Source organism: Neomonachus schauinslandi, chromosome 2 (assembly GCF_002201575.2).
Source record: "Neomonachus schauinslandi chromosome 2, ASM220157v2, whole genome shotgun sequence".
NCBI lineage: Eukaryota > Metazoa > Chordata > Mammalia > Carnivora > Phocidae > Neomonachus > Neomonachus schauinslandi.
Window position 1 is genome coordinate 163,391,986 of NC_058404.1, and position 25,846 is coordinate 163,417,831.

At 37.4% G+C, this 25,846-nt stretch overlaps 1 protein-coding gene across 1 annotated transcript in view; it reads left to right on the forward strand.

Annotated features, from left to right (window-relative positions):
- The window catches only part of FRYL (FRY like transcription coactivator), a 144,645-nt gene that overhangs the window by 33,204 nt on the left and 85,595 nt on the right, over window positions 1-25,846 (forward strand). Inside the window, exons 9-19 of the mRNA XM_044912992.1 lie at window positions 3,500-3,598; window positions 4,606-4,707; window positions 11,106-11,209; window positions 12,909-13,017; window positions 14,619-14,705; window positions 17,292-17,463; window positions 18,120-18,252; window positions 20,433-20,540; window positions 23,559-23,796; window positions 24,882-25,067; window positions 25,611-25,697. Coding sequence (XP_044768927.1) covers window positions 3,500-3,598; window positions 4,606-4,707; window positions 11,106-11,209; window positions 12,909-13,017; window positions 14,619-14,705; window positions 17,292-17,463; window positions 18,120-18,252; window positions 20,433-20,540; window positions 23,559-23,796; window positions 24,882-25,067; window positions 25,611-25,697 — 1,425 coding nt within the window. The remainder of the gene's footprint in view (window positions 1-3,499; window positions 3,599-4,605; window positions 4,708-11,105; window positions 11,210-12,908; window positions 13,018-14,618; window positions 14,706-17,291; window positions 17,464-18,119; window positions 18,253-20,432; window positions 20,541-23,558; window positions 23,797-24,881; window positions 25,068-25,610; window positions 25,698-25,846) is intronic.

Consider the following 25,846-nt stretch of genomic DNA (forward strand, 5'->3'; position numbering starts at 1 on the left):
CTTATTTTTTTTTTTTAATTCCTGCTTCCACTCACCCCACCTTTGGGCAGTGCAACTATCGATTGTCTTTCTATCACTCCACGTTAGTTTTGGTTTTCCTAGAATTTCATATCAATGGAACTTTACAGTACAAAGCCATTTTTTGGCTTCTTTTTACTCTGCATTATTGTTTTGAGTTCCAACTATGTTGTGGAATATATCAGTGGGTTTTTCCTCTTTTGAGTAGTATTTCATTTACATAGATATACCATGGTTTGGTTATGTGTTCACCTGTTTTTGAATATTGGGTTGTTTCCAGTGTTTGGCTGTTACAAATGAAGCTCCTGTGAACATTTATGCACAACTCTGTGTATGGGACATATGCTTTTATTTCCTTTGGGGGAATGTCTAGGAGTGAGATTGGTGGACCAAATGGAAGGTATATGTTTGATTATTAAAGAAATTGTCAAACCATGTTCCAAAATTGTCCCACATTTTGCATTCCAAGGGGCTGTGTGTGAGAGTTCTAGTTCTTCCACATCCTCACCAACTCTTGCTTTAGCCAATTGTTCTGGTTTTAGCCGTTGTACCGATGCATGAGCAGAGCCCAAGTCGGGGCTGGATCCTATGATTAACGAGATCACGACCTGACCCGAAACCAAGAGTCGGAGGCTTAACCAACTGTGCCACCCAGGCACCGTAATATATTTTAAAAATACGTTTTAGATGCAGATATTTTATCAGATATATGCTCCATTCTCTTAACCGTCTTTGGAGGAGAAGTTTTGATGAAGTCTGATTTATCATTTTGTTCTTTCAGCAGTTGTGCTTTTTGTATCATATCTAAGAAGTCTTTGCCTAACCCAAGGTCTCAAAGGTTTTCTCCTATATTTTAGTTTTAGGATTTAATTTTAGGTTAGTGGTCCATTTTGAGTTAATTTTGTGTATGGTTGAGGTATGAACTGATTTTAAGTTTTTGTTTTGTTTTTACATATGATATCCAGTTGTTCCAGCACCATCTGACCATTTGTTGACAAGACAGTTCTAAGTAGCTTAGTTTTTTGTTTAAAAAATCAATTGGCTGGGGGGCTCCTGGGTGGCTCAGTCAGTTAAGCATCTGCCTTCGGCTCAGGTCATGATCTCAGGGTCCTGGGATCAAGTCCTGCCTTGGGCTCCCTGGAGTCTGCTTCTTTCTCTCTCTCTCTCCTTCTGCCCCTCCCCACCTCTCATTTCTCTCTCTCTCACAAATAAATAAATAAAATCTTAAAAAAAAAAAATCAATTGGCTCTATATGTGTGGGTCTATATATCTGATTCTCTTACATTCCATAATGGTTTTATAAATGATAGGTTTATTTTATCAAAAAGAAAACAGACTATTCACATGGCTAAAAACTGGAGTGGGAGGCTATCTGACTCAAACTACCTGCAAAGCTATAATTCATGACTTTTGTTCATACCCATTAAAAAAAAAAATCTTCAAATATTTGTAAGTAAATATTCAAGACCGGTATAGAAGAAAATCATGCCAGTCACTGTCATTAATATTTGAAATTCTTCACTTTCCTTACAATTCCCTATCCACCTTTTCTAAACATGCCCTAGACAGGACCTGAATACCACAAATCAATTCATATGAATATATAGATCACAAGCCATTTAATTCAATATTATAAAATATAAGTCTAAACTAAAATATAAGTCTAAACTAAATATAAGTCATGTTGATTCGCAACATGAAAATAAATTTCTCCACATTTAAAATTTTCAACTAAAATAAAACCTGAATACATGGAGAGTTACTAACTTCCGCTTCTAGCCAAGATGGTATAATTTATAAAATCATTTATAAAACCGTCAGTTTTGGTCTATTATCATTAGTACATGTACTTCAATTTCTTTTTCTAGAAGTGGTTTGAATTACTGCTTATCCAATCCCAGGTTGTCATTGGTGCTTCCCCCTTATGTGAAAATCTGGTTTTGCCGGGTACCTAACTGGGATTAGGTTGTATTTTTAAGGTAATTAAAAGGAGCAGGTTGTAGGAAGAAAGACCCTTGACTGTGGTCCATTAATACTGTGTTGCCTGATTCTTCTTTTTTGCCATGGTTGCTTTGTTTGCTAAGGCAGCCCTAACAAAGTACCCCAAACTAGATGGCTTAAACAACAATTACTGACTCACAGTTTCGGTGGCTGGGTGTCCAAGACCAAGGTGTTGTCAGGTTGATTCCTCCTGAGGGCCGTGAGGGGGAATCTGTTCCATGCCTCTCACCTAGGTTTCTGATGTCTTTGACATTCCCTGGCTTAGAGAACCATCATCTGAGCTCTGCCTTCATTTTTACATGGCGTTCTGCTTGTGTGCGTCTTTGTCCAAATTCTTTTTTTTTTTTTTTTCCTCAAGGACACCTGTCATGTTGGATTAGGGTCCCCGTACCCCAATAGGACTTCATCCTAACTTAACTAATTACATCTGCAGTGACCAAATTACATCTGCAATTTCCAAATAAGGTCACACATTATTTGGTACAGGTACGCAGAATTAGGATTCCAGTATCTGAATTTGGGTTGCGGGAGAGGTGACAGTTCAACCCATAGCATCCACTCTGCACATAGAGCTCCTTCTGTCTGGAACATTCTTGCCTCTTTAATAACCTCCCCCCCCCTTTGCCTGGTTGGACTCTACTTACTCATTCATTACATGTATGGAATGCTTTCTTTGTATCAGAGCCTCTTCTATGCAAAGGGAATGCAGGAATGATCAAGGTAGGAAAGACTCCCTGCTCTTAGAGAGCTACTTTTAGTGCAGACAACAGTCATCTAGTATATAAAATATATAGTATGTAGATGGTGATAAGTACTATGGAGAAATGTAAAGTCAGGTGGGGGAGAAGAATTGCTGAAGGAGTAAGGAAGTTGAAATTTTAGATAAAGTGATTAGGTGAGACCTCCACCTCGAAAGAGGTAGAAACAACTGAGCAAAAACTAAAGGAACGAGGGAGTAAGGTGTGCTGTATCTGGGAGAAGAGCTTTTTGGGCAGAAGAAACCAGTGCAGATGCCCTGAAGTAAGACCACGCATGATATGTTCTAGGAACTGCAAAAGCTAGCTGATGCAGCTGGATCCCAGTGCGGGAGGGCAGAATAGTGGAGGGCAAGGCCAGAGGTTACCTGGGGAGCTATTGCCCTATTTCAGGGAAGAGGAGGTGGATTCAGCGAGGTGTTACCTCCTTGTGGAGGTTTTCTCCAGGGGCCCCTTCTGCGTTCCTGGAGCACCGAGAATTTCCTCTTGCAGCATCTGTTTGTTGTAGCACATGCTCATTGCCTGTTCCCTTACTTGCGTTCTCAGGGCAGGGGCCAACTTCCTCTTATTTACTGAACAAGTTGGTCATTTGGCAGTTTGCAGGACTTTGCTGAGATAGTCGTGAATTATTAACCGATTTCAAACCTTACAGAAATTTCTTGTACTTCTTGTATAGTTTTATCTAATGTTTGTAACCATTTTCTTTCTTTCTTTTATCTTTCTAGGCTGTTAAAAATGAAGTGAATGTTCCCTGTTTGAAAAATTTTGTGGAGATGCTTTATCAGACTACTTTTGAACTGAGCTCCAGAAAGAAGCATTCATTGGTATTGAAAAACATTCAAACCTTTCAGTATTTCATTAGGAGTTAGAATAATTGATTTATGAATTCAGGAGAGATTTCAAAGTATTATAAAATATCCAAAATGCAACATAAGAGCAAGTTTTATATATTTTTCCTGCTCTTTTTAAGACTTTCTATTCCTAATTGGACTAGCTCTACAGTTGATAGGTTATTCAGACTTCATTCTAGGTATTTACCTGTCTTGACAGGTGCTTTAAATTATGTATTATACTATGTGGGAAGTTGACTATATGCCTATTAAACCATAAATTCCTTTATTTTACATTATAATTAATTGCACTCAGAAGTATTAGATTATTTAGGAACCATTGTCTGTCTAATTGCATCATTTCTATTCAGAGATTTAAGGCTCCCCCCTCCCCCCACTTAACCACCCACTTCATATAATGTTAAAGGAGTTTCTGTAAATTTTTATGCAGCTTGGAGAAAGTGTGGAGAATTAGACAAATACTTGACCACTTAAGATAGAAATCTAATAATGAATAAACAGTGATTGTGCCAGGCATTGAACTAAGTGCTTTGCATTCTTTGTTTTACTTTAAGCCTCCCAACCCTGTAGGAGATACATAATTATTATTCAGCACTCCACATGTTAGGAAAGCGAGCCTTGGATCACTTAATGTATCCACCCTGAAGTCATGCACCTGGCAAATAGAAAGCTGAAATTTTAATGCCAGTTTGTCCTTGATCCCAGGGCCTGGGTTCCTAACCACTGTATTGGTTGAAGGAGCGATGCGTCTATGGAAAAATAAAAGCATGAGATGAGATAGATTAAGGAGTTGTTCTTATAGAAAATTGGCCCGCTTTCATTTTTTTTGTTAGATTACTCTATGAGATCGTACTTCTTATGACAAATGGGAACACTGCCTAAAAACATCTACTTCTCTTTGTTGATGAGAATAAATATAATTTACAGATCCAGTGCTTTTTCATGAAAAATGTTAATCCCCTTTTCCCTGTCTCCTACAGGCTCTATATCCACTAATTACCTGCCTTTTGTGTGTCAGTCAGAAACAGTTTTTTTTAAATAACTGGCATATTTTCCTACAGAACTGTTTGTCACATTTAAAGGTAAGATGTAATCACATTCTGACCTGTAAATATTCTGACTGTAGTATATTCACTTATGCATATATATTGAACAGTATGTAATAAAACTTTCATTATTATTGGTACATTTGAATGGTAATACTTTACCATATTGCTTTTCTTGTACATCTTTCTTTCTGTGGAGAATCATGTATTGACATGAATAAACTTTTGACTGAAAATTTAGTTTGTCTTAATGAATGCAAAATTGTACATTTTTAACAACTGTTGTTTATATTATCTTAGACCTAGCAATATTTGTTAATAAATAAATTCCTTTAGAATTGGCAGAGTATTAATCTTACAGAATCCTCTAGTTACTTATTTTGTGTTTCATTTTGAGAAAATTAAGTAATGTCCCAAGTCTGAAAATGAAACAAGCCTTGATAATAAAATGTCACTAAAAGCACATTTAATGTAAGCATGCCCAGCCAAATCTAAAAGCCTCGTGTTGGTTCCACATGGATACAAAACTCCTGAAATGATTCTGCCTTGATTCAAGAGATAGTTGTTACTAACACTATTTGGCACATCCATGTCCGATCTCTCTTAGTGTTGTCAACAAAAGTGTGTGATAGTAGGATCTTTATCTTCCCAAGATATTGTGCTAGCAGGATCTAACAGGATCTTCTTCTGTGGATAGGAGCTCAGCTAATGTCTGACATGGAACATGGCACTGCTCCTTACCTGCATGTCCTGTAAATGCTTGATTTGAACACGATTTTGATGCATAGATGAATATGTTTGAATATTTGCTTACAAGTTATAGAAACATGACAGACATGACATTTCATTTCCTGTTATTCCTCTGAGTTAGGGATAACATTGAAAACCTTTATACTTTGAAGACAATGAAAGCAAGCACAGCTAGATTAAATGACTTTTCTCTGACCCTATAGGTCCTTGGGGTATTTGAGAAATAGGACTGGCTCTTCTTTCCCACTTTGATAATGGTCCACTGAACAACATTATCCTATATATATATAGGATATATATATATCCTATAGGATATATATATAGGAAATATATATCCTATATATTTCCATGACTTAATATATCATTTTCAAAAGTGCCTTGATTACTTAAAGAGGTATACAGAAAATATAAGTCTTTGAAAAATATTTTTGGTTATGTTTCTCCTAGATACACATCAATATTATTCATACTTGCATGAGAATTAATATACTCTCTTTGCTTTCTTTATGAAAATTCTCAGGACCAAATCAAGCTTATTAAACTTTTTATGTCATGCAACCAGAAAATAGGTTTTATTTAAATAATTGCATTAAACTGTTTTCTGTCCTCATTTTGAAAAATTCATACAGATACAGGGACTGAAAGGGAATTGATCATTTTCTGGGTGGTATGATTTTCCATAATTTTAATAAAAAATTTGAAGACCTGCATTAAGTGTTTCCTGAAAGGTTGCTTTGTTTCATGACAATTCATACTTTTCTGTTGCTTGTTGGAGTTTTTTATATATATACGTTTTCACCTAACATATTTGCAATTCTTTCGCAGTACCTTAACTTTTATTTTTTGTCTTAAGGCTTTCATTTAAAATGCTGTTTTCTTTGAACCTTTACCTCCTGTTAAATATTTCTGGCATATTGTTCATTTTCATTAATGGCAATGTCAATCTGCCAGGCTAAAGGAGATAAGAGCCACCTTAGCATGAATATTTGGAATATAGTTGTCTTGGCCATTAACCCTTAACTTACATTAAGGCTCTATTCAGCAGAAATTTTATGAATTGACTCCTATTTATTAAGTTTTAGATACTGTGGCTACACTACAGTTGAGGTAAGGCATTAAGTATGCAGGAAAAAAATCTACACTAGTTATCTGTTGTAACATATAATTTATTTGTTTTATATATAGGAAAAACTGGTTCAAGATAAAGGCCTAAAGTGATTTTTTTTTTTTTTAAGATTTTATTTATTTGCAAGAGAGAGAATGAGAGACAGAGAGCATGAGAGGGAGGAGGGTCAGAGGGAGAAGCAGACTCCCTGCTGAGCAGGGAGCCCGATGTGGGACTCGATCCCGGGACTCCAGGATCATGACCTGAGCCGAAGGCAGTCGCTTAACCAACTGAGCCACCCAGGCGCCCTAAAGTGATTTTGTTTTGAGATTCAAGTAACCTCTTGATTTCAAAAAGAACTATAACAGTTTTTCATTTGTTAGACTTATGACTTCTTAAAGGTGGTTTTTATTAATATTTACCATATGCTAGATGCTCTAAATATAGTATCTCTTAATTCTTATTGTAAAAGAGGCTGAAAGAAGATAAGTAACCCATGTTCAGGGAGCCAAAAAGTGATAGAGATAGGATCTACATCTAGATCCATTCAGTTCCATAACTTTTGCTTTTTGAGGTCCACCTGTTACCTTTTAATGGACTGTAAGGAATTTTGCTGTACTGAATATTTTCAGAAAATACTTGGCTATAATTCTGGGATATTAAAAGGCATTATTCTCTAGAGCCATAAGAATAAATAGGATACATTTTCAAAACACTTTAATATTGTTCACTTTTTTATAAATGACCGTACTAGTTTTTGAAGTTGGCAACCATGAGAAATGGGCTTTAGTCCTGTAGGCCCATAACTAGCATGAGAAAGCATCCATTTATATTCACAGAAAATGTTAAATCTGTTATTTTTGTCCTAAACAGAATTTGGTAGTTTCCTAGTTCCCTATCTTTATATCAGTTAAGGTCACTGTGTGAAAAATGATTGCAAAGTTTCTGAAGAATAATTGGAGAGGGGTGGGGTAGGGATAATAAGAGTAGATATCCTATAGAAATAATTTGAAGATTTTTTTTTCTATAGTGCATGCTTATTTTAAAAATTTACACTTGCTCAGACTCAAATGCAGTGCTTTGAGAGGAAAATTTAAGGTAGTTAAAAATTTAACTATTTTCTCTTAGTTCAAGTATTATAGATGTATCCCATGATGCCCGAATTACAGGATTTTTTTCCTTAGTGTTTCTGGCCACTATCTTGGAACTTTCAAATTTCTTCTAAATAGAGACCTTGGTGAAGAGCTGTCTTGTTTTGTGCTTATTTTCATCTAACATGCATGTGCTGCATCTCATGTTTATGTTTGCTGTCTCACATTGCTTTATTTAGATGCCATCTAACAACAGTATCAGAAAACAAATAGAAACCCTCCAGGTGAGTTGTGTTGACGGTACAAAACAAAATACTGCTTTATCTCCTTTAAGTGTGGCTTTTTTTTTTCCTTTACCCGTTGTTGCATTGCATGTCTAATGTATTTATTCCAACCTGCTTCTCCTCCTATAAGACTAGCAAACAGCAGGGACACTCAGCAGGGATAATATTAATGTGGCCCCAAGAAGATGAATTTACGGGCTAGAAGGGATCATGAATGTTGATTCTTAACCCAAATCCTCAGTTTTAAAATAGTCTGTTTAACTTATTGTCTAATTAACATTACATTAATTACATTGTTATAAATGGAACTTTAAAAAACATTTTCCAATGAAATTAAGGAGGTAGTAGCTTAGATTGTGGATATGATTTTTGATGCTTGTCTTTTTAAAACTTTCATAGGGTTTGGGTTCTAAACAAAATATTTTGGTTTTGGTTCCCAGTAGAAAAAAGGGAAAGAAACATTAAAATGATTGCTGCCAAATATATTGGACATATCAGAGCTTTATTGGATTTTAATTTATGTAACAATCTGATTATTCATTTTATACCAAAATTGTGACTAAGCAATTATATATATCTTTGTTTAAGGCTCAGATCAATTTAGGATGTTTTTATTATTCAGACATGTATAGCAGCATTTTGGTGACTGAATAAGCGATCATTGCTTTATCATTTTTCATCTGGTTTTGGCATTGTTCAGTATAGAGTAACTCTGCTTTGTAAACATAGTAGTCCATCTTAGGAAGTTTGAAAGTCCAGTTTTTTTATTCCAGATACGTCAGCTTTTAACATAAGATAACCCAAATACTTTATTAACCATAAGATAAAAGTACATTTTTTTATGTAGAATTGGACTTAAATATTTTTAATATATAACTTATATATTAATTTGTATTAGTCCCATTTTGAAAACATAATTTAATAATGTGAAAATACTATTTGGAGTATACATATTATATTTTGATATCTTGGATTTAAATGATAGAAAAGAAAGTTATGTGACAGAAAAGAAAGTACTATAAAAAGCTTGGTTGTTACTAGTAACATGCATATATTCCACGATACTTTATATGTTACTTTAGTTACATTAGTAAGAAATTAGTAAATACTGGGGAGTGTATTTGAAATTTGGAATCATAATGGATTTAGCAATGGAAGGAGGGATTGATGTTGAGACACTGACCAGCAGAATACTTGATATTCCATTTTTTTTTTTTTTTTTTTAAGCGGTCGGGAGGGGCAGAGGGAGAGGGAGAGAGAGAATCCTTAGCAGGCTCCACACCCAGCATGGAGCCTTACTTGGGGCTTGATCTCAGGATCAAGCTTGAGGCTTGAGGTTATGACCTGAGCCAAAATCAAGAATAAGTTGTTTAACTGACTGAGCCACCCAGGCACCCCAATATTCCATTCTTAATTGTATCAATTCCTCATATAGATGTGTAAAATTATATTTTCTAGTGGCTTTTTTTTTTTAATCCTCAATTGTTACCTTTTTTTTTTTTTTTTAAAGATTTTATTTATTTATTTGAGAGAGAGAGAGAATGAAAGACAGAGAGCATGAGAGGGAGGAGGGTCAGAGGGAGAAGCAGACTCCCCGCCAAGCAGGGAGCCCGATGCGGGACTCGATCCCGGGACTCCAGGATCATGACCTGAGCCGAAGGCAGTCACTTAACCAACTGAGCCACCCAGGCGCCCCCTCAATTGTTACCTTTTTGCATTGCTTTTAATCATACTTAGTTGTCCATTTTTCTGTATCTTAAGAAAACGTAAAATAGAGTAGCTAAATTACTTAGTACTTTAAAACTACCTTTTGTTGGTTGCTGTATATAAAACAATTGTTTAACAATAAAAAGTCCCCCAAATGTGGGGCACCTGGGTGGCTCAGTCAGTTAAGCGTCTGCCTTCGGCTCAGGTCATGATCTCAGGGACCTGGGATTGAGTCCCACATCAGTCTCCCTACTCAGTGGGGAGCCTGCTTCTCCCTCTGCCCCTCCCCCTTGCTCGTCCTCTCTCTCTCTCTTTCTCTGAAATAAATAAAAATCTTAAAAAAAAAAAAAGTCCCCAAACCAAATTAATGAATGCTAATTTATAGCAATCAGTGCATCCTACAACCAATCAACATGCATAAAGAAATGCTCCTGGGGCGCCTGGGTGGCTCAGTCAGTTAAGCATCTGACTCTTGATTTTGGCTTGGGTCATGATCTGGGGGTCGTGTGATCAAGCCTGTGTCCGGCTCTGCACTGGGCGTGGAGTCTGCTTAGGATTCTCTTCTCTCCCTCTCCCTCTGCCCCCCCACCCCCAAAAATGCTCCTGATGAAGGTGACCATTAGCTGCATTTTCAAAATTCACAATTAAATCTCATTACATGACTCTCATTATTTGTTAACTTTACTTTTTATAATAAGTAGTGTGAAGAAAAAGTTTACAGATCAAATTGTGATTGAAATGGAATAATTTTCTCATTCTAAATGATAATTTAAATAATTTCTCATTGTAAATAAGATGTAAAGGTATAGTAGCTAACATGTATTGGGCATTTAACATGTGCCTGGCAGTGTTCCAAGTGCTTCCCACGTCATAACTTCCTTGATCTGTGAGGTGGGTACTATTTTATCTCCACTGTAGAGATGACAAAATCGCTTGTGGCACCAGGTGATAGAACAGTGCCCAGAGATGGGCTTTGGCTAGTCATTCCTGATTTCAGAGTCTACGCTCTCCACGCTCTATTCTATATTCCCTTATAAGGATAATCACTCAATAATATTTCTCATTTTTTCATAAATGCAAGTATCTATAATAACTTTTGGTGTTCTAAATTTTAATTATATGGGCTGCAGTGAATTACTCCAAAGATTAGTAATCCTTCCATCATGATGTCAATATTGTGTGAACCATTTTTCTATCAAGTAAGTTGATGTGTGTATAATTTAGGAGTTCTTTAAAATGTTAATATTAAACTAATACTAATACTTTACTGTTTTGTTTGAGAGTCTAAGGAATGGCTCAGGATTTCCTTATTTATGGTTACCTTTCAACCTTCTGTACTTACCATATACCAAACTTATATTTACATTTTTAAACCTGCTTTAGATTGAAAGAAAGGAGTGGGGTAAGGGCTTTTAGTTGTTGATAGACTGTATTTGATCTGAAATGATTACAAGTAGTTTAGTAAGTTTATTTTTATTCTCTTTTGTTTTTAAACAGAATAAAGATCCTAAAATGTCTCGAGTTGCACTGGAATCTTTGTATAGATTGTTGTGGGTTTATGTAATTAGAATAAAATGTGAAAGCAACACTGTAACTCAAAGGTGAGTGCCTTTGTATTAAAGTGTATTTTTAGGGGTGCCTGGGTGGCTCAGTCGTTGAGCATCTGCCTTTGGCTCAGGTCATGATCCCGGGGTCCCAGGATTGAGCCCCGCATTGGGCTCTCTGCTCAGCAGGAAGCCTACTTCTCCCTCTCCCATTCCCCCTGCTTGTGTTCCCTCTCTTGCTGTCTCTCTCTCTGTCAAATAAATAAAATCTTTTCAAAAAATGTATTTTTAAAAAAATCTTGGTAAAAAATATCACAATGATGGAATTTTAGTGAACATTATAGAGACCTCAAGAAAAAATATGGGGGCGCCTGGGTGGCTCAGTCGGTTAAGCGGCTGCCTTCGGCTCAGGTCATGATCCCAGGGTCCTGGGATCGAGCCCCACGTCAGGCTCCCTGCTCGGTGGAGAGCCTGCTTCTTCCTCTCCCTCTCCCTGCTGTTCTGCCTACTTGTGCTCTCTCTCTCTCTGTTAAATAAATAAAATACTTAAAAAAAAAAAAAATCTTTAAAGAAGAAGTATGAATTCTCTTGACATCTTATGGAAAATAGGAAGAATGTTGTTTTTTTAATTTTATTTTGTTATGTTAGTCACCATACAGTACCTCATTAGTTTCTGATGTAGTGTTCCATGATTCATTGCGTATAACACCCAGTGCTCCATTCAGTATATGCCCTCCTTAATACCCATCACTGGGCTAACCCATCCCCCCACCCCCCTCCCCTCTAAAACCCTCAGTTTGTTTCTCGGAGTCCACAATCTCTCATAGTTCGTCTCCCCCTCCGATTTCCCCGCCTTCATTTTTCCCTTCCTACTATCTTCTTTTTTTTTTTTTAAACATATATTATTTGTTTCAGAGGTACAGGTCTGTGATTCAATAGTCTTAAACAATTCACAGCGCTCACCATAGCACATACCTTCCCCAGTGTCCATCACCCAGCAACCCTCAGTTTTATTTCCTGAGATTAAGAATTCCTCGTATCAGTGAGATCATATGATACTTGTCTTTCTCTGATTGACTTATTTCGCTTAGCATAATACCCTCTAGTTCCATCCCTGTCATTGCAAATGGCAAGATTTCGGGGAGTTTTGATGGCTGCATAATTTTCCATTGTGTGTGTGTGTGTGTATAATATATATATATATATATATATTATACCCCACATCTTCTTTATCCATTCATCTGTTGATGGACATCTCGGCTCTTTCCACAGTTTGGCTATTGTGGACATTGCTGCTGTAAACATTGGGGTGCACGTACCCCTTCGGATCACTACATTTGTATTTTTGGGGTAAACACCCAGTAGTGCAATTGCTGGGTCATAGGGTAGCTCTATTTTCAACTTTTTGAGGAACCTCTATACTGTTTCCCAGAGTGGCTACACCAGCTTGCATTCCCACCAACAGTGTAGGAGGGTTCCCCTTTCTCCGCATTCTCGCCAACATCTGTCATTTCCTGACTTGTTAATTTTAGCCAAAGAATGTTTGCTGTGGCTCAGTCGTTAAGCGTCTGCCTTCAGTTCAGGTCATGAGCCCTGCTCCGCGGGAAGCCTACTTCTCCCTCTCCTACTCCCCCTTCTTGTGTTCCCTCTCTCGCTGTGTGTCTCTCTCTGTCAAATAAATAAAATCTTTAAAAAAAAATGTTTCATGTTAATGTCATTATCTCTTTATGACTGAGTCTTTTTTTTTTTTTTTTAGTCGTCTTATGAGCATAGTGTCAGCACTTTTTCCAAAAGGTTCACGTAGTGTGGTTCCTCGTGATACACCTCTCAATATATTTGTGAAGATTATTCAGTTCATTGCTCAGGTGAGTGCTTTATCTCATAATAAACATATACATGCAACTTATGCATAATCTGTTATAGTAATTTGGCGTTTTAAAATTAGTTGCACATCTGAAAGCATGATAACAAAACATTTATTAATATTGAATAGTGACAAAATTAAAGTATGCTAGTACTTTTTTGGTGACAAAGTCAGTTTAAGTCCTTGATCTGCACCCTTGCAGAAGGCAATGAGGCCCACGGGCAGAAGAACCACGTAATTTAGGAAGGGTCTGGGAGGTCTCTCTCGATCCTACTTTTAAGCCGTTGACCTCTTGAGTATCTCAAAAGATTTTTGGAAAATTGTTCTCTCATGCATTCATCTAGTTTCTTAGGTACAGATACTAGAATCCACTGAGCCCAGAGGGGTCTTTGAAGGAATCTGGATGGGTCATAGGGTTACTAGTAGGACTACTCTGAACGACTAAGAGGAAATTGCAGAATTGGGCTCTCAGGATGAGTGCTCCCTCTGCCACAAAGAGCTGCCAAGGGAGGAAGTCATCACAGTGGCCTCAGAATCTTGCTGCTGCTGTGCTCCCCATCAGTCCCCATCAGTAGAAGCTTCCTTCCATCTCCTGTCCTCCTCCTCTTCCTCATGTATGCCAGTTCCCGTGGACACACATGACTATACCCTTTGGCAGGGTCTAAATCACATCCCAAAGCCCACTGTTCTGAGGAACCCTGGGAAATACGATATGAGCTTTCTCGTCTCTGCAGTAAAGGAAGGTTCATTAGAAGGGGGTTCAACAGGTGCTGAGTGAGCAAATCCCAGGTTTTAGCCACATTCCCTCTGGGGACATGAAGCCCGGGGTTACCTCATCAACTAAGGAAAATGCTTTGATTTCAGAATATTCATTGTGTCCTCTTTGAGCTGAAACTGACGATTTTGATGATTCAGATCATCTATAATGTAATTATTTTGAACAGTGAAGAAATAAGGAATATTTAAATAAAATTAATACATTTCTATTTACTGGAGCACAGAACTAATGATGATTCAATGGGTATAAATGTGTCGGTAAGGTGAATGAAAGCAAATTGTGCTTGAGAGCTTGTGTTCAGAAAACTTTTGCCTTTGGTGCACGTCTCTATTTTTTCTTACCCTCGGATCTCTCCCTTGGATTAATCACCTCACACCAATGAGAACTGTGTGACTCCTCTCAAACCTCAGTTAATCTTATTAATCTTTTTCTCTCCGTGGAGGTTTCCTTCCTGGAGACCTAGTCTGCCTGTCTCAGGATGAACTCGCTGCTGTCTAGGCCTGCTGCATGGCTGTTTGCTTTTGTCATCATTCTGGGAATTCCTTCACTTAGATTTTGGGGTGTGATTTTGGTAAATGAGTGTTTAAACGTTTATCCTATTTGTTGGAATATGAAATCATTTGATAATTAAGTAACATATTTATAGTCCTATCATATTTTTTAACCTTACTTCATAGGTATATTTCTTTAGTCCATCTAGATTTTTGAAGTTCTTAATGGGCACAGACCTGTGTTGTTGCCATTATATGTATAATTCTGCACGTGATACCCAACACATAGTAGTGGAAAGTTATAAGGATTCCTTGATTGTTATTTTTTCCTAGGAACGTTTGGATTTTGCAATGAAAGAAATAATATTTGATCTTCTCAGTGTTGGAAAATCTACTAAAACTTTCACCATTAATCCAGAGGTAAAAAAAAAAAAAAAATATATATATATATATATATATATATATAATATGGTAATACCCTATTCTACATAAACTTTTAATTTTATTTTTTTAGAGCAATTTCTGGAATCAGAACTCTTAGACTCAAATCATTAGTTAGAAGCTTTACTTTTAATTACCAGTGTGATCTGAGGCCAGTTATTTCACCTTTCTGATCGCCGACTCAGTGGTTTAATAGCATGATGAAAAATAATCGAGAGGAAGTTTTCCGGATGAGTCAGCTCAGCTGACTTCTATAGGTTGTGATATGAGCTCAGGTTTCTTTTATCAATATTAGTATCAGATTTTTAAATATCATTTATTTAGCATTTCTTGAGCACCCAAAACGCGTCAGGCACTGTTTTAGGTATTAGAGACAAACAGGCAAAAATCCTTTTCCCCAGGTGGAGTTTACGATTACAAAAAAAATAGGCAAAAGAATTAAATACTAAACATTTCCTACTTCTGTGGTCCTGTTATTCACTTAGTAAACTCTAACTCACTCTTTAGACATTACATTTTCAGATTGTTCAAAAGTATTTTACAAACTAACTGCTTACTAGAATCAAATGACATTGGAGAATATAAAAAGGTTATCTCTTATTTCTTTAAAATCACTGTGCTGGTCCTTCTCATAATCAAATCCTAAAAAATATATTTATGTAGTTAACAAAGGAGTTGGAAAGTTATTGAAGCTTTTCATTTGTAGGATTTTTAAGATACATTAAAATTATTTCCAGGTTTATAAAGTGAGCAGAAATGAGTATTTTTATAGAGGACATATTTAATATGGTTTCCAACCTCGGAAATCACATAATGAAAGAGATTTTCTTGAACATCCATTTTCAAAAATATTCTCTCCATTGAACAAGTTTATTTCTGAATATAAGTTTTTTCCTCACTGAAGCTCTTGGAGGAGGAGTAGAAAGAGTGTGAGTTCTGTTTTGTTGTCTCGTTCCATAGGCTTACTCTTTTAGGATTATCTTTAATCCCTATTTTCAGAATCTTTTTCAGCTTGTGAGAGCAAGTTTAGTTAAAGCCAGAAAAAATTATCCATTTAATACACCGGAAGTATGAATAAGTGGGGGTACTTCTGTGAACCCCAGTATATTATGGTGCTTTTCCACTTCCTTCATGATGTTTTCTATGACTGTGTGACAGGACCATGTGATATTTAGACTAAGGGAGGACACTGGTGCTATGTCGTATATAAAGACAAGTAAAGCTTAAAACTTAAATCTTATTTAAATAGATTTAAAAATACATATAAATACAAAATACATATAAAATAAATACAAACAAATAAAAATACATATAAATAAAATACATATAAATAAAGATGAGTAAAGCTTTAAACTTTAATCTTATTTAAACAGATTTAAAAATACATATAAATAAAATTTATTTCCTATATTCCAGTGAGCTATCTTGCACACCCATTGGGATGCACATGGCCACTTTAGAGACCACTGGCATAGGGCAGAGACAACGGTGGCTTGGGCTGAGAACCGTGGTGGTGCAGCTGGAGAGGAGATTGTTGACCCTGGAAAGAAACCTTGAGAAGGGATTGTGGTTGAGGGGAAAGTGCACTTGGCTTGAACGAGTTGAACCTGAGGCATCTTTTTGACATTGAAGTAGAGATGTCAAGTGGGTCTGAGGGTCCAAGTTCAGAGAAGTGAGGCTTCACATTGGCGGGGGATGTGGTGTGGGTGGTAACGGAAGCCATGTAGATACGTGACGTCACTCTGGGAGAGAAAACCTAATGACAGGAGAAGGCAGTCTAGTACCTCCTCTTGAAGCAGTCTCACATTGGCGAAAGGAGGCCAGAGCTGAAGTGTCAGCAGAGATGACTCAGCCAGCCGTGGCACAGATGAGTCAGAGGAAGGGAGTGTTTCAGAAAACAAGGAAGAGTTGACCATGTCCTGTGCTGCTTGAAAAGTCACTAATGAGGGAGAGTTGCTTCAGGGAAGTATTATGGGGAGGACTTGCTCCATTAAGATAACTGAGCATAGTTAATGGAAGTAAACAGAATATCCAGTTGAAAGGGAAGTGTTGAAGATGCAAGTGAGAGAAGGGCTCAGTGGTGGTGTACCATTGCCGGGAAAGCTAGAGCAGATGGGATCCTAACACCGAGGAAGCCTAGCGCCCCCTTGACTGTCTGTCATCCGAACGAAGGAGAGGGAGAAGAGGTGTTAACCTCGTGAGAGACTGAGGACAGTTGATGGCTTTTTCTTCTGTGAAGTAGGAGACCTATCTTCTGCTTAGAGAGGGGAGGGGTTGGTAGGAGGGTAGGATTGCTGAGGAAGGAGGAAAGAGGTTTGAAATAAGCTTTCTAGAGAATAGGAGAGCCAGTTGGCCTCAGAAGTGAAGGGGCGGCATTCGGGAATTTGGTATTAAACTGTAATGCCTGGACTACTTAAAAGACATTGGACAGAAAAGTTAGTTTTCCTCATGTCCTCCTGCCCCCTACCCTCCCCAGGGTTAATTGACGAGATGTTTTCAACATGAAAAAAGGATTATTTTCTGACACTTTGATTTCATTCTGAAACTTTTTTTTTTTCCCTGAAGAGAATGAACATAGGCCTCAGAGTCTTCCTTGTAATAGCAGACAGCTTGCAGCAGAAGGATGGGGAGCCACCGATGCCCACGACAGGGGTTATTCTTCCCTCAGGAAACACTCTTCGTGTCAAGAAAATTTTTCTCAACAAAACCTTGACAGATGAAGAAGCAAAAGTCATAGGTTAGTGTTAACTGGGCCAAATAAACTGCTTTGTGATACAGTTTAATATTCTTTTGAAAAAATTTGTGATTGGGATACCTGGGTGGCTCAGTCGGTTAAACGTCTGCCTTCGGCTCAGGTCATGATGCCAGGATCCTGGGATCGAGTCCTTTATCGGGCTCCCTTCTCAGCGGGAAGCCTGCTTCTCCCTCTGCCTGCCGCTCTCCCTCTCTCTCTCTCACTCCCTCTCTCTGACAAATAAATAAAATCTTAAAAAAAAAAAAAGTTTGTTATCAAATCTAAAATGAAAATGTTGGTCTAATATGGTTATTCCAGTACAGAATGATACAAAAAGTGAATACAGTTTTGATAATACCTATAAGTTTTCATATTAAGAGTCTTCCAATTCAGTCTTTATTTTCTTACACGATATATTTACTGCATTTTGTACTTCCTTCAAAGTAATTTTAGTTCTGTGCATGAGTTGTACACTTTCTCTCCAATATACTGAAGCTGATCATGAGGGAGAAGAGTATATCACAGTTGAAATTCCTTCCTTGGTGACAACAATAGCTGATGTCCTTTAAAGATAGGCTTTTATTTTTTATGGAAAGTAACTGCGGCTATTCTTTATCTAATTTCTGACCTCTTATAACTGTGAGGTTTTTTCCCCCTAGGAATGTCAGTGTACTATCCTCAAGTGCGTAAAGCATTAGATAGCATTCTCAGACATTTGGACAAAGAAGTTGGGAGACCGATGTGTATGACTAGTGTGCAGATGTCCAATAAGGAGCCCGAAGACATGATTACGTATGTAGTAAACTATTTCTCTTCATTGCTATTTCAGTTTTCGTTAAGAGGTTCATTCTTGCTTCCTTCCTGTCTCCTCTGGAGTTGTCCCATATTGCCATCTGCTGCAGTTTTTAATACAGTGATTCCTTCCACGTGCTCAGTTTTATTCTTTAAAGTGCTATCAAACGAGTATAGAGAGCAAAAGTCCTCCTGGATCTCAGCGTAGTTGCCAGTGACAAGGCCCTATCCTTGTTCCATGACCGATAGATAAATCCTGATTATCCTTGACACGTGTGGATATGGTTGGTTTAGTAAGTCAGACACATACTCTTATTTCCAGAACCCCAACAAAAAAGAAAACCTAAAAATCTCCTGGTAACAAGAGGTACAGAGGGGAATAATGTGAGTAGTTTTTTTGAAACAGTACCTCAGCCCCCTGCCCCCCCCAGCCCCAGGCTTGTCACTGCTTGTCATCCCAGCATCTTTTTTCCTTATCTGTTAGGGACTTTCTCCTCCAGAGGATGTATTGTATGGCAGTAACTTGTTTTATTTGCTAGTATCTATATATCCTGTAATAAGGGAGGACATTTTTTTAGCTATTAATATCTGCATTGTAGGTTTTCAAACACCAAACTGCATATTTGATCTCTCAATTTAATTAATATAGAGTTATTATATAATAGCATATGCTAACATCTCTGAGAACTTCTCCAGTGTTGACATTTTTTCCCTCTGCCTCCCTTTCTCTGGAAAGTCTCTGTCCTCTTTGTCACAACCTCCTTCCTTCCTGTGTGACAGAGTTTGCCCTCACTAGCTTCCCCTGGCTGTAATGTGCGGTCTGCAAACACAGCAGCATCAACAGTCCCTGCCGGCTGTTCCCTCTGTAACACCATTCATGTTTGATTCGAATTTCACCTCCAGCAATATTGCTTTTCCTCTAACTGCTGCACTTAAATCTTTGTTGGCCAGTTTCCTCTTCTGATGATCCCTGTTTGTAAAATGTCACCTGTGTTTATCACTGGGGACAAGGAAGCAACACAGTTACCACTTTGCTGTCTGTGAAGGAGTGAAGAGCATGCGACTCTTGTTGTCGGGGTCATGAGTTCGAGTCCCATGTTGGATGTAGAGATTACTTAAATAAATAAAACTTAAAAAAAAAAAAAGTGACATGATTAGTCAGGGATTATGATGTAATCTGTTATTTACACAGTGATTTATGGGCTGTTGAGCTAGCAGGGAAACTGGTATTATTTAACTGAATTGTTGTAACTGAATTCATGCATATTGGAACCATTTAAAGAGAAGACTGACTGTATAAAATCTTTAAAAGTAGGTAGCAAGGCTTTTGCCACTATAACGAATACTGACCCAAAATGCTTAAACATCCAAATTCTTTTCTACCTGAGAATTTTTTAGGCCACCTCAAGAACAGTTTGGATAGAATAAACTAAAATCCTCACCTTGAAATATAGACCAAAATAAAAACAAAAACCAGTGCATTAAGAAGATATTTAAAATTTTTAAAAATCATTGAATAACTAGAAGAAAATGTAGTAGAAATAAATTGAATCAAGCCTCTGAAGGAACCAGGATTTTCAAAATTGACATTTAATTATGTAGAAGTTTAAATATATATATTTGTGTGTATTTGTGTATATCCTGAAGTAAAATAAAAAGAAAATAGTACCAACAGTGGAATATGAGAATGTCTGTTTTTTAAGACCCTTTTTAATGTATAATACTAAATGAAAAACATTTTTTTGGTTAATTTTGTAGGTTCCTAAAATAATCAATGTTTGGTTATTTAATAATATCAATATTATTTATTATGGTTTAATAATTATTCTTTATTAAAGGTTAGGTTCTGATTAAATTATATTTAATTTTTAATTTAAAATAATTGTATTCTAAATAATTAAATATTATTATTTAAACATAATAGTTCCTGTGGCTTTCCAACTACTGAAAATCTTTTTTGCTTGCTAGAGGTGTTTTCTTTCCTGAATTATCTCTTTATTCTTTTGTCTACTTATAAACTGATGACTATTTACTGGATTTGTATGAATTCTTTTTATATTAAATACATTAAACTTTTTTAGGGGAAGGAGACTCCTATTTTCTATAATTATTTTTCCAACTTTGCTTTCATTATCTAGCACATTTAATAAACTTACTAAATCCTGTTATATATTTTTCAGGGGGGAAAGAAAACCCAAAATTGATTTGTTTAGGACTTGTATTGCTGCTATTCCAAGGTTGATTCCTGATGGCATGAGCAGAACTGACCTCATTGAACTGTTAGCAAGGTAAATGAGAATTACTCTTTGCTATGTTACTTTTTACCTCTTTCAGTCCCTTTAAATTTTGAATACACCCCTGTTATTGTTCTCATGAACACAGTAATAAAGGCATGTTCATTCCTTTTCTTTGATAAACTTTCTAAACTTCCATTTTGTCTTTTATGTTTTGTTAAACACCTTCTCCCCACTCATTTTTAACTTTATAAAGTTCTTTTGGATACCTCTACAAATCCTATTTTTCTATTTTCTAGCCTTCCATCTAGTATATTTCTTAGAATTTAGGCAAGGCATTATTCCTTAGCAGATGTGTCGGTTACCCCCTGGGCAGTGAGCTGTTGGGTTAACTCTTTCAGTCATTCCTATAACACCCAGGTTGGTGACCAGATCTCATTGTCACTAATTTCTCCTATCGCAGAGCCTGTTGGGTTCAAGTTTTTGCTTCTCTTTCCTCTGTTGGGCTTGTCATAGCTTTATAAAATAAGCAATACCATGCCAACCAAATTTAAATACTTGCTCCCAAAACTAATTCTAAGCTGAGGTGAAGGCTTGTTGAAAGCTGCTTTTTTGTTGGTGGACTTAGGGATTCTGTAGATAAGGGGTCAGCAAACATTTTTCTGTGAAGGCCCCAATGGGAAATATCTTAGGATGTGCAGGTCACACGGTCTCCAGTGCCACCCAAAAGCAGCGGAGGACAGCCTGTAAAGAAGGGGGCGTGGCCGTGTTCCCATGGCGCCCCCTGCAGTTTGGCCCTCGAGCTGTAGTTTGCTGGCCTCTGCTCTAAATGAAAGACCAAGTATCACCACAGGGGTACTTGACTGTATTGAAAGATGTTTACTGGTTGCCAGGCACTTATCGCTAAGAATTGAGTTAAATTCACCGCGAACAGCTAGTAGACTTCTTCAGCAACCCTTTACCTCCTCCTCGAAAACACCTAGCATTTCACACACCCGTCACTACCCTATCCTCAACCGTTGCAGGTTGCCATCAAGATACAGAATGGCATTTGTCTTCTCCATTCAGGATTCTGAGGGCAGAAAAGGCGTTACTTTGAAACTTTGCACCAGGAGATCAATTCATCCCTTTCCACTCTCTTAATTTTTGCTGTGAATTGGATTGAAGAGTTACAAAGTTCATGTCAGTGTTAGGGAAGGAAAAGAGGTTTACTGATTTGTAATGGTATTCCTTGGAAAAACAGTAAACAGCTCTTACTCCTCCCCTTAAGTTAACTCGCCTGCACACCTTTGTGGATGGCGATCCCATACCCCCCACCAAAAACAAACTGCATCATAAGGGGCAGGGATTGGGGAGCTTAGTGAAGGCAGCAGACATCTCATCAGTGAATGACAGCTTTGTGACTTGCTTTGCTTCTTTCCCTTATGAAGGAAAAGCAAGAAATTCATTTACTTTCCCTTATGAGGTAAAAAGCTATTTACTAATTTACTTCAGCAGAAAGGAAGATTCTAGGGTCTGTTCTATTTTGTCCCTCATTCTTATCATTTGGAATTATGATCTCTAAATCTTGGGGTTTTGTTTTGTTTTGTTTTTTAATTAAAGCAAGTAAACAAAACAAAGATGCATTTGTAAACCTGTATGCTATGTCTAAGAAAAGTTAATTCCTCTGCCTTAAATTGGCCAGGCTATATTGTTTTTCTCTACACAGTGGGTGGTTATCTCCTGAGGGTATATCCCGAGTTACACAGATAGGGGCAAGATGGACACGTATACTTTTGGGGATTTAAGGGATGTTGAAATCATCTTTAAAGTGAGTGTCATGGAGACAGTCACTGTTCTTCCACAGTACCTCCCTTGGGGCCACTATCAGAGACAGAACACTGGGCTAGAGAGCCTGAATCTGGCCCCGCATGATATTTCTCCTGCTGCTCATCTGTGGCTTACTTCCAAGTCTGTCGAGCTGTAATAGATGTTCTCTTCGGTCTCACTGTCAGTTGAAGGTTGGCTTAGTGAAGACCAGAAATGAGTTCAGCGGGGTGAAGACGGTGATATCACCTTCCACCTAAAGCACACAGCTTTCCTCCTCTGTCAGTGAAGATAATTCCACCCTCCCAGCTTCCTAAGCATGTCATTGTGGCATATTCGTAATATTAGCTACTTAGCTTATTCACTCAGGCTCTTCCTAACTCTGATGTATGTGTCCTGATGGGCAGTCACTAAAGAAATCCTCTTCAGCCCCAAGTCAGAAACTGTTGCCCATAGAGTATTATATAATGGTAGCTTCACTACTGCAACCGTCTTTTATGGTTTTTCTTGTTTATCATTTTCTGCTTTATGTTCTGGTAAAATCCTTTAGCTAATACTACTTTCATGTCTTCCTATTGTTTTGATATCTTTAGAAGGTAATTTTATGTAGCCTCTCCTCGAAGTCTCTTTAGGGACTTCTGTGTTAGATCAACACTTTTTTTTCCTATTTTTTTTCTAGGTTCACCCTATTTATGATGTTACTCCAAAATTTACTCTCATGCTTCAGGATTATTTCTGTTAAATTGCTTTCATCTTGGTTTATTCAATTTTCTTGTTTACAATGAGCCATCTTATATTTAACTGTAACCTCAGCAGCATGAAAAAAATGACAGATAAATCATGTTCTTTCCAGTGATAATAAAGGACTAAACAAATGAGAGATAGTGCTAAGATATTGTATGATTGGATATAATTTTTGACTGATTACAAGATAACATACAGCGAGCATTTTAAGGATCAAAGAATTTTTTAAATGTACTCTGTCAGTCTGTATTTTTTAAAGTACAGCATTTTAATGATCAAACTTACTATCTGAATTATAGTAAATACCAACTACTATTAATAGATTTATATGTGAATTTAAACAAGTGAATATAGAATAACATAGGCATGAATATATACAAAAGGTGAACATTGGTTCCTATCCTCAGACTTCTTAGGAATCAGTGAAGAGGACATATTTTTTAAGTTCCTAGTTTTAAGTTTTAGATGATAAAACTACTTGGAAGGTTTTGAGGTTTGCTAATGGAATTTTGTTCTTGGTAGGCTCACAATTCATATGGATGAAGAACTGCGTGCTCTGGCTTTCAATACCCTCCAGGCACTAATGCTTGATTTTCCAGATTGGCGGGAGGATGTGCTTTCAGGATTTGTTTATTTCGTTGTTCGTGAAGTGACTGATGTCCATCCCACGCTTCTTGATAATGCTGTAAAGATGTTGGTACAATTAATAAACCAGTGGAAACAAGCAACCCAAGTGCATAACAAAAACCAAGACTCCCAGGTACCAAATTCTTTTGTATGGTCCCTTTGTGTGTGGTCAGTGGTAAATGAACAGCGGTGGTGTTAATATATGTTGATTTCTTAAAAACTAAACATTTGCTTAGTTTTGTTTACTTTGGAAGTATTCGTAATCCCTTAAACGGAACCTTCCTATAGTTCAGATATTAAATACAGTGTGTGTCCAACCTTTCCAACCTTCTTCCTTAGGTAACAATTAGGTTTAGAATAAACACAGAAACTAGAGGCAATGCTTGCTTACATTTAGGCTATTTCCAATACATTTAAAGCTGATAGAATAATAATTTTTGGTAGTATTCCATTTGAGTTATTTGAAGCAGGCACTAGTCCCTGCTTCACATATACAATCTGTATGTTTCTTTAACATGAAAGGTGCTCAAATTATTGATTTATATAATGGATTGTCCTAGAACCTTGGAATTTTAGAGCTGAATCATCTAAATCAGTCCAGCTTCTCAACCTTTAGTGAGCATAGAAGTCACTATGGGCCTGAGCACCTGGGTGGCTCAGTCAGTTGAGTGTCTGCCTTAGGCTCAGGTCATGATCTCGGGGTCCTAGGATAGAGCCCTGCGTCAGGCTCCCCGCTCAGTGGGGAGTCTCCTTGTCCTTCTGCCTCTCTCTCTCAAATATATAAATAAAATCTTTAAAAAAAAAAAAAAAGGGAGGGGGGAATAAATCACCAGGGGCCTAAGAATCTCTGTTTCCTACAAGCTCCTAGATGATGCCATGCTACTGGTCTACACTTTGAGTTCAAATGGTCCAGTTCAATCCCCTCATTTTCCACAAAGAAATGTTAGACCAAGAGTGACTAACAGTGTCAGCTCCAAGATTACAAAGCAGCCAGAGAATGGTAGAAATTCAGTACAGAATTCATATTTAGACTGCCAAATAAATGCTTTTTCTTCTGCATATACTGTTAAATTTTTATAAATTAAATATTATTTAAATTGCTTGAACCCAGGCAGACCTGTAGCTGTAATTGATATAATTTGTTTTACTCTTTATTAATGGTTGTACTGGAATGTCTACACATATTATTTTATTTTTAACCTCTATTTATTTTTCAAGCATGGTGTGGCTAATGGAGCGTCTCATCCCCCTCCTCTGGAAAGGAGTCCGTATTCCAATGTATTCCATGTGGTCGAAGGGTTTGCACTCGTCATTCTCTGTAGCAGTCGACCTGCCACTAGGAGATTAGCCGTCAGTGTCCTTAGAGAAATACGGGCTCTGTTTGCACTTTTGGAAATACCTAAGGTAAGATTTAGGTATATCATTGAATTATCTAGTGAAAGTACGTAAAAACTCTCCTGTTGTTCATTCTTACTACCTTTCTGTTGCTACTCTGCAGGTATAACTTACCTTTATAACAAAGGAACAAAGTCTTTTTTTTTTTTTTTAATAAATTTTTGTACAAACCCCCGTGTCGGGGGCTGACTTTCAATAGGTCGCAGCGAGGGAGCTGCTCTGCTACGTAGGAAACCCTGACCCAGAAGCAGGTCGTCTACGAGTGGTTTAGCACCAGGTTCCCCACGAACGTGCGTTGTGTGATGGGCAAGGGGGCCGCTCCCTTTTCGGCTGCGCCCCGTTTCCCGGGACAAGGGGCTCTCCGCACCCGACTCCGGTCCCGACACGCGGGGGGGAGACAAAGTCTTTTTGACAGGGTCTAAACTAACCCACCTGCCCTCAATTCCATTTGTCACAAATGGTACTAATGTGAATTTAGTTATGTTTTCTTAGATTTGGCTACTTTTCTTAATCATTCCTAAATATTTTTAGACATATGATACTTTTTTATAGGGTGATGATGAATTAGCCATCGATGTGATGGACAGGCTGAGCCCATCCATTCTTGAGAGCTTCATACATCTCACTGGGGCCGATCAGGTAACTGGAATGATTTCATGCTATTCAGTCTTGGAACTTTAGACAGACATATATGAATTTCCTTTATAAATTTAATGCATTGGAAAGTATTTTATGCCCAAGTCATAAGTAATTTGACTCAGTAAGATGAAGAAAAACACTTTGTCAGC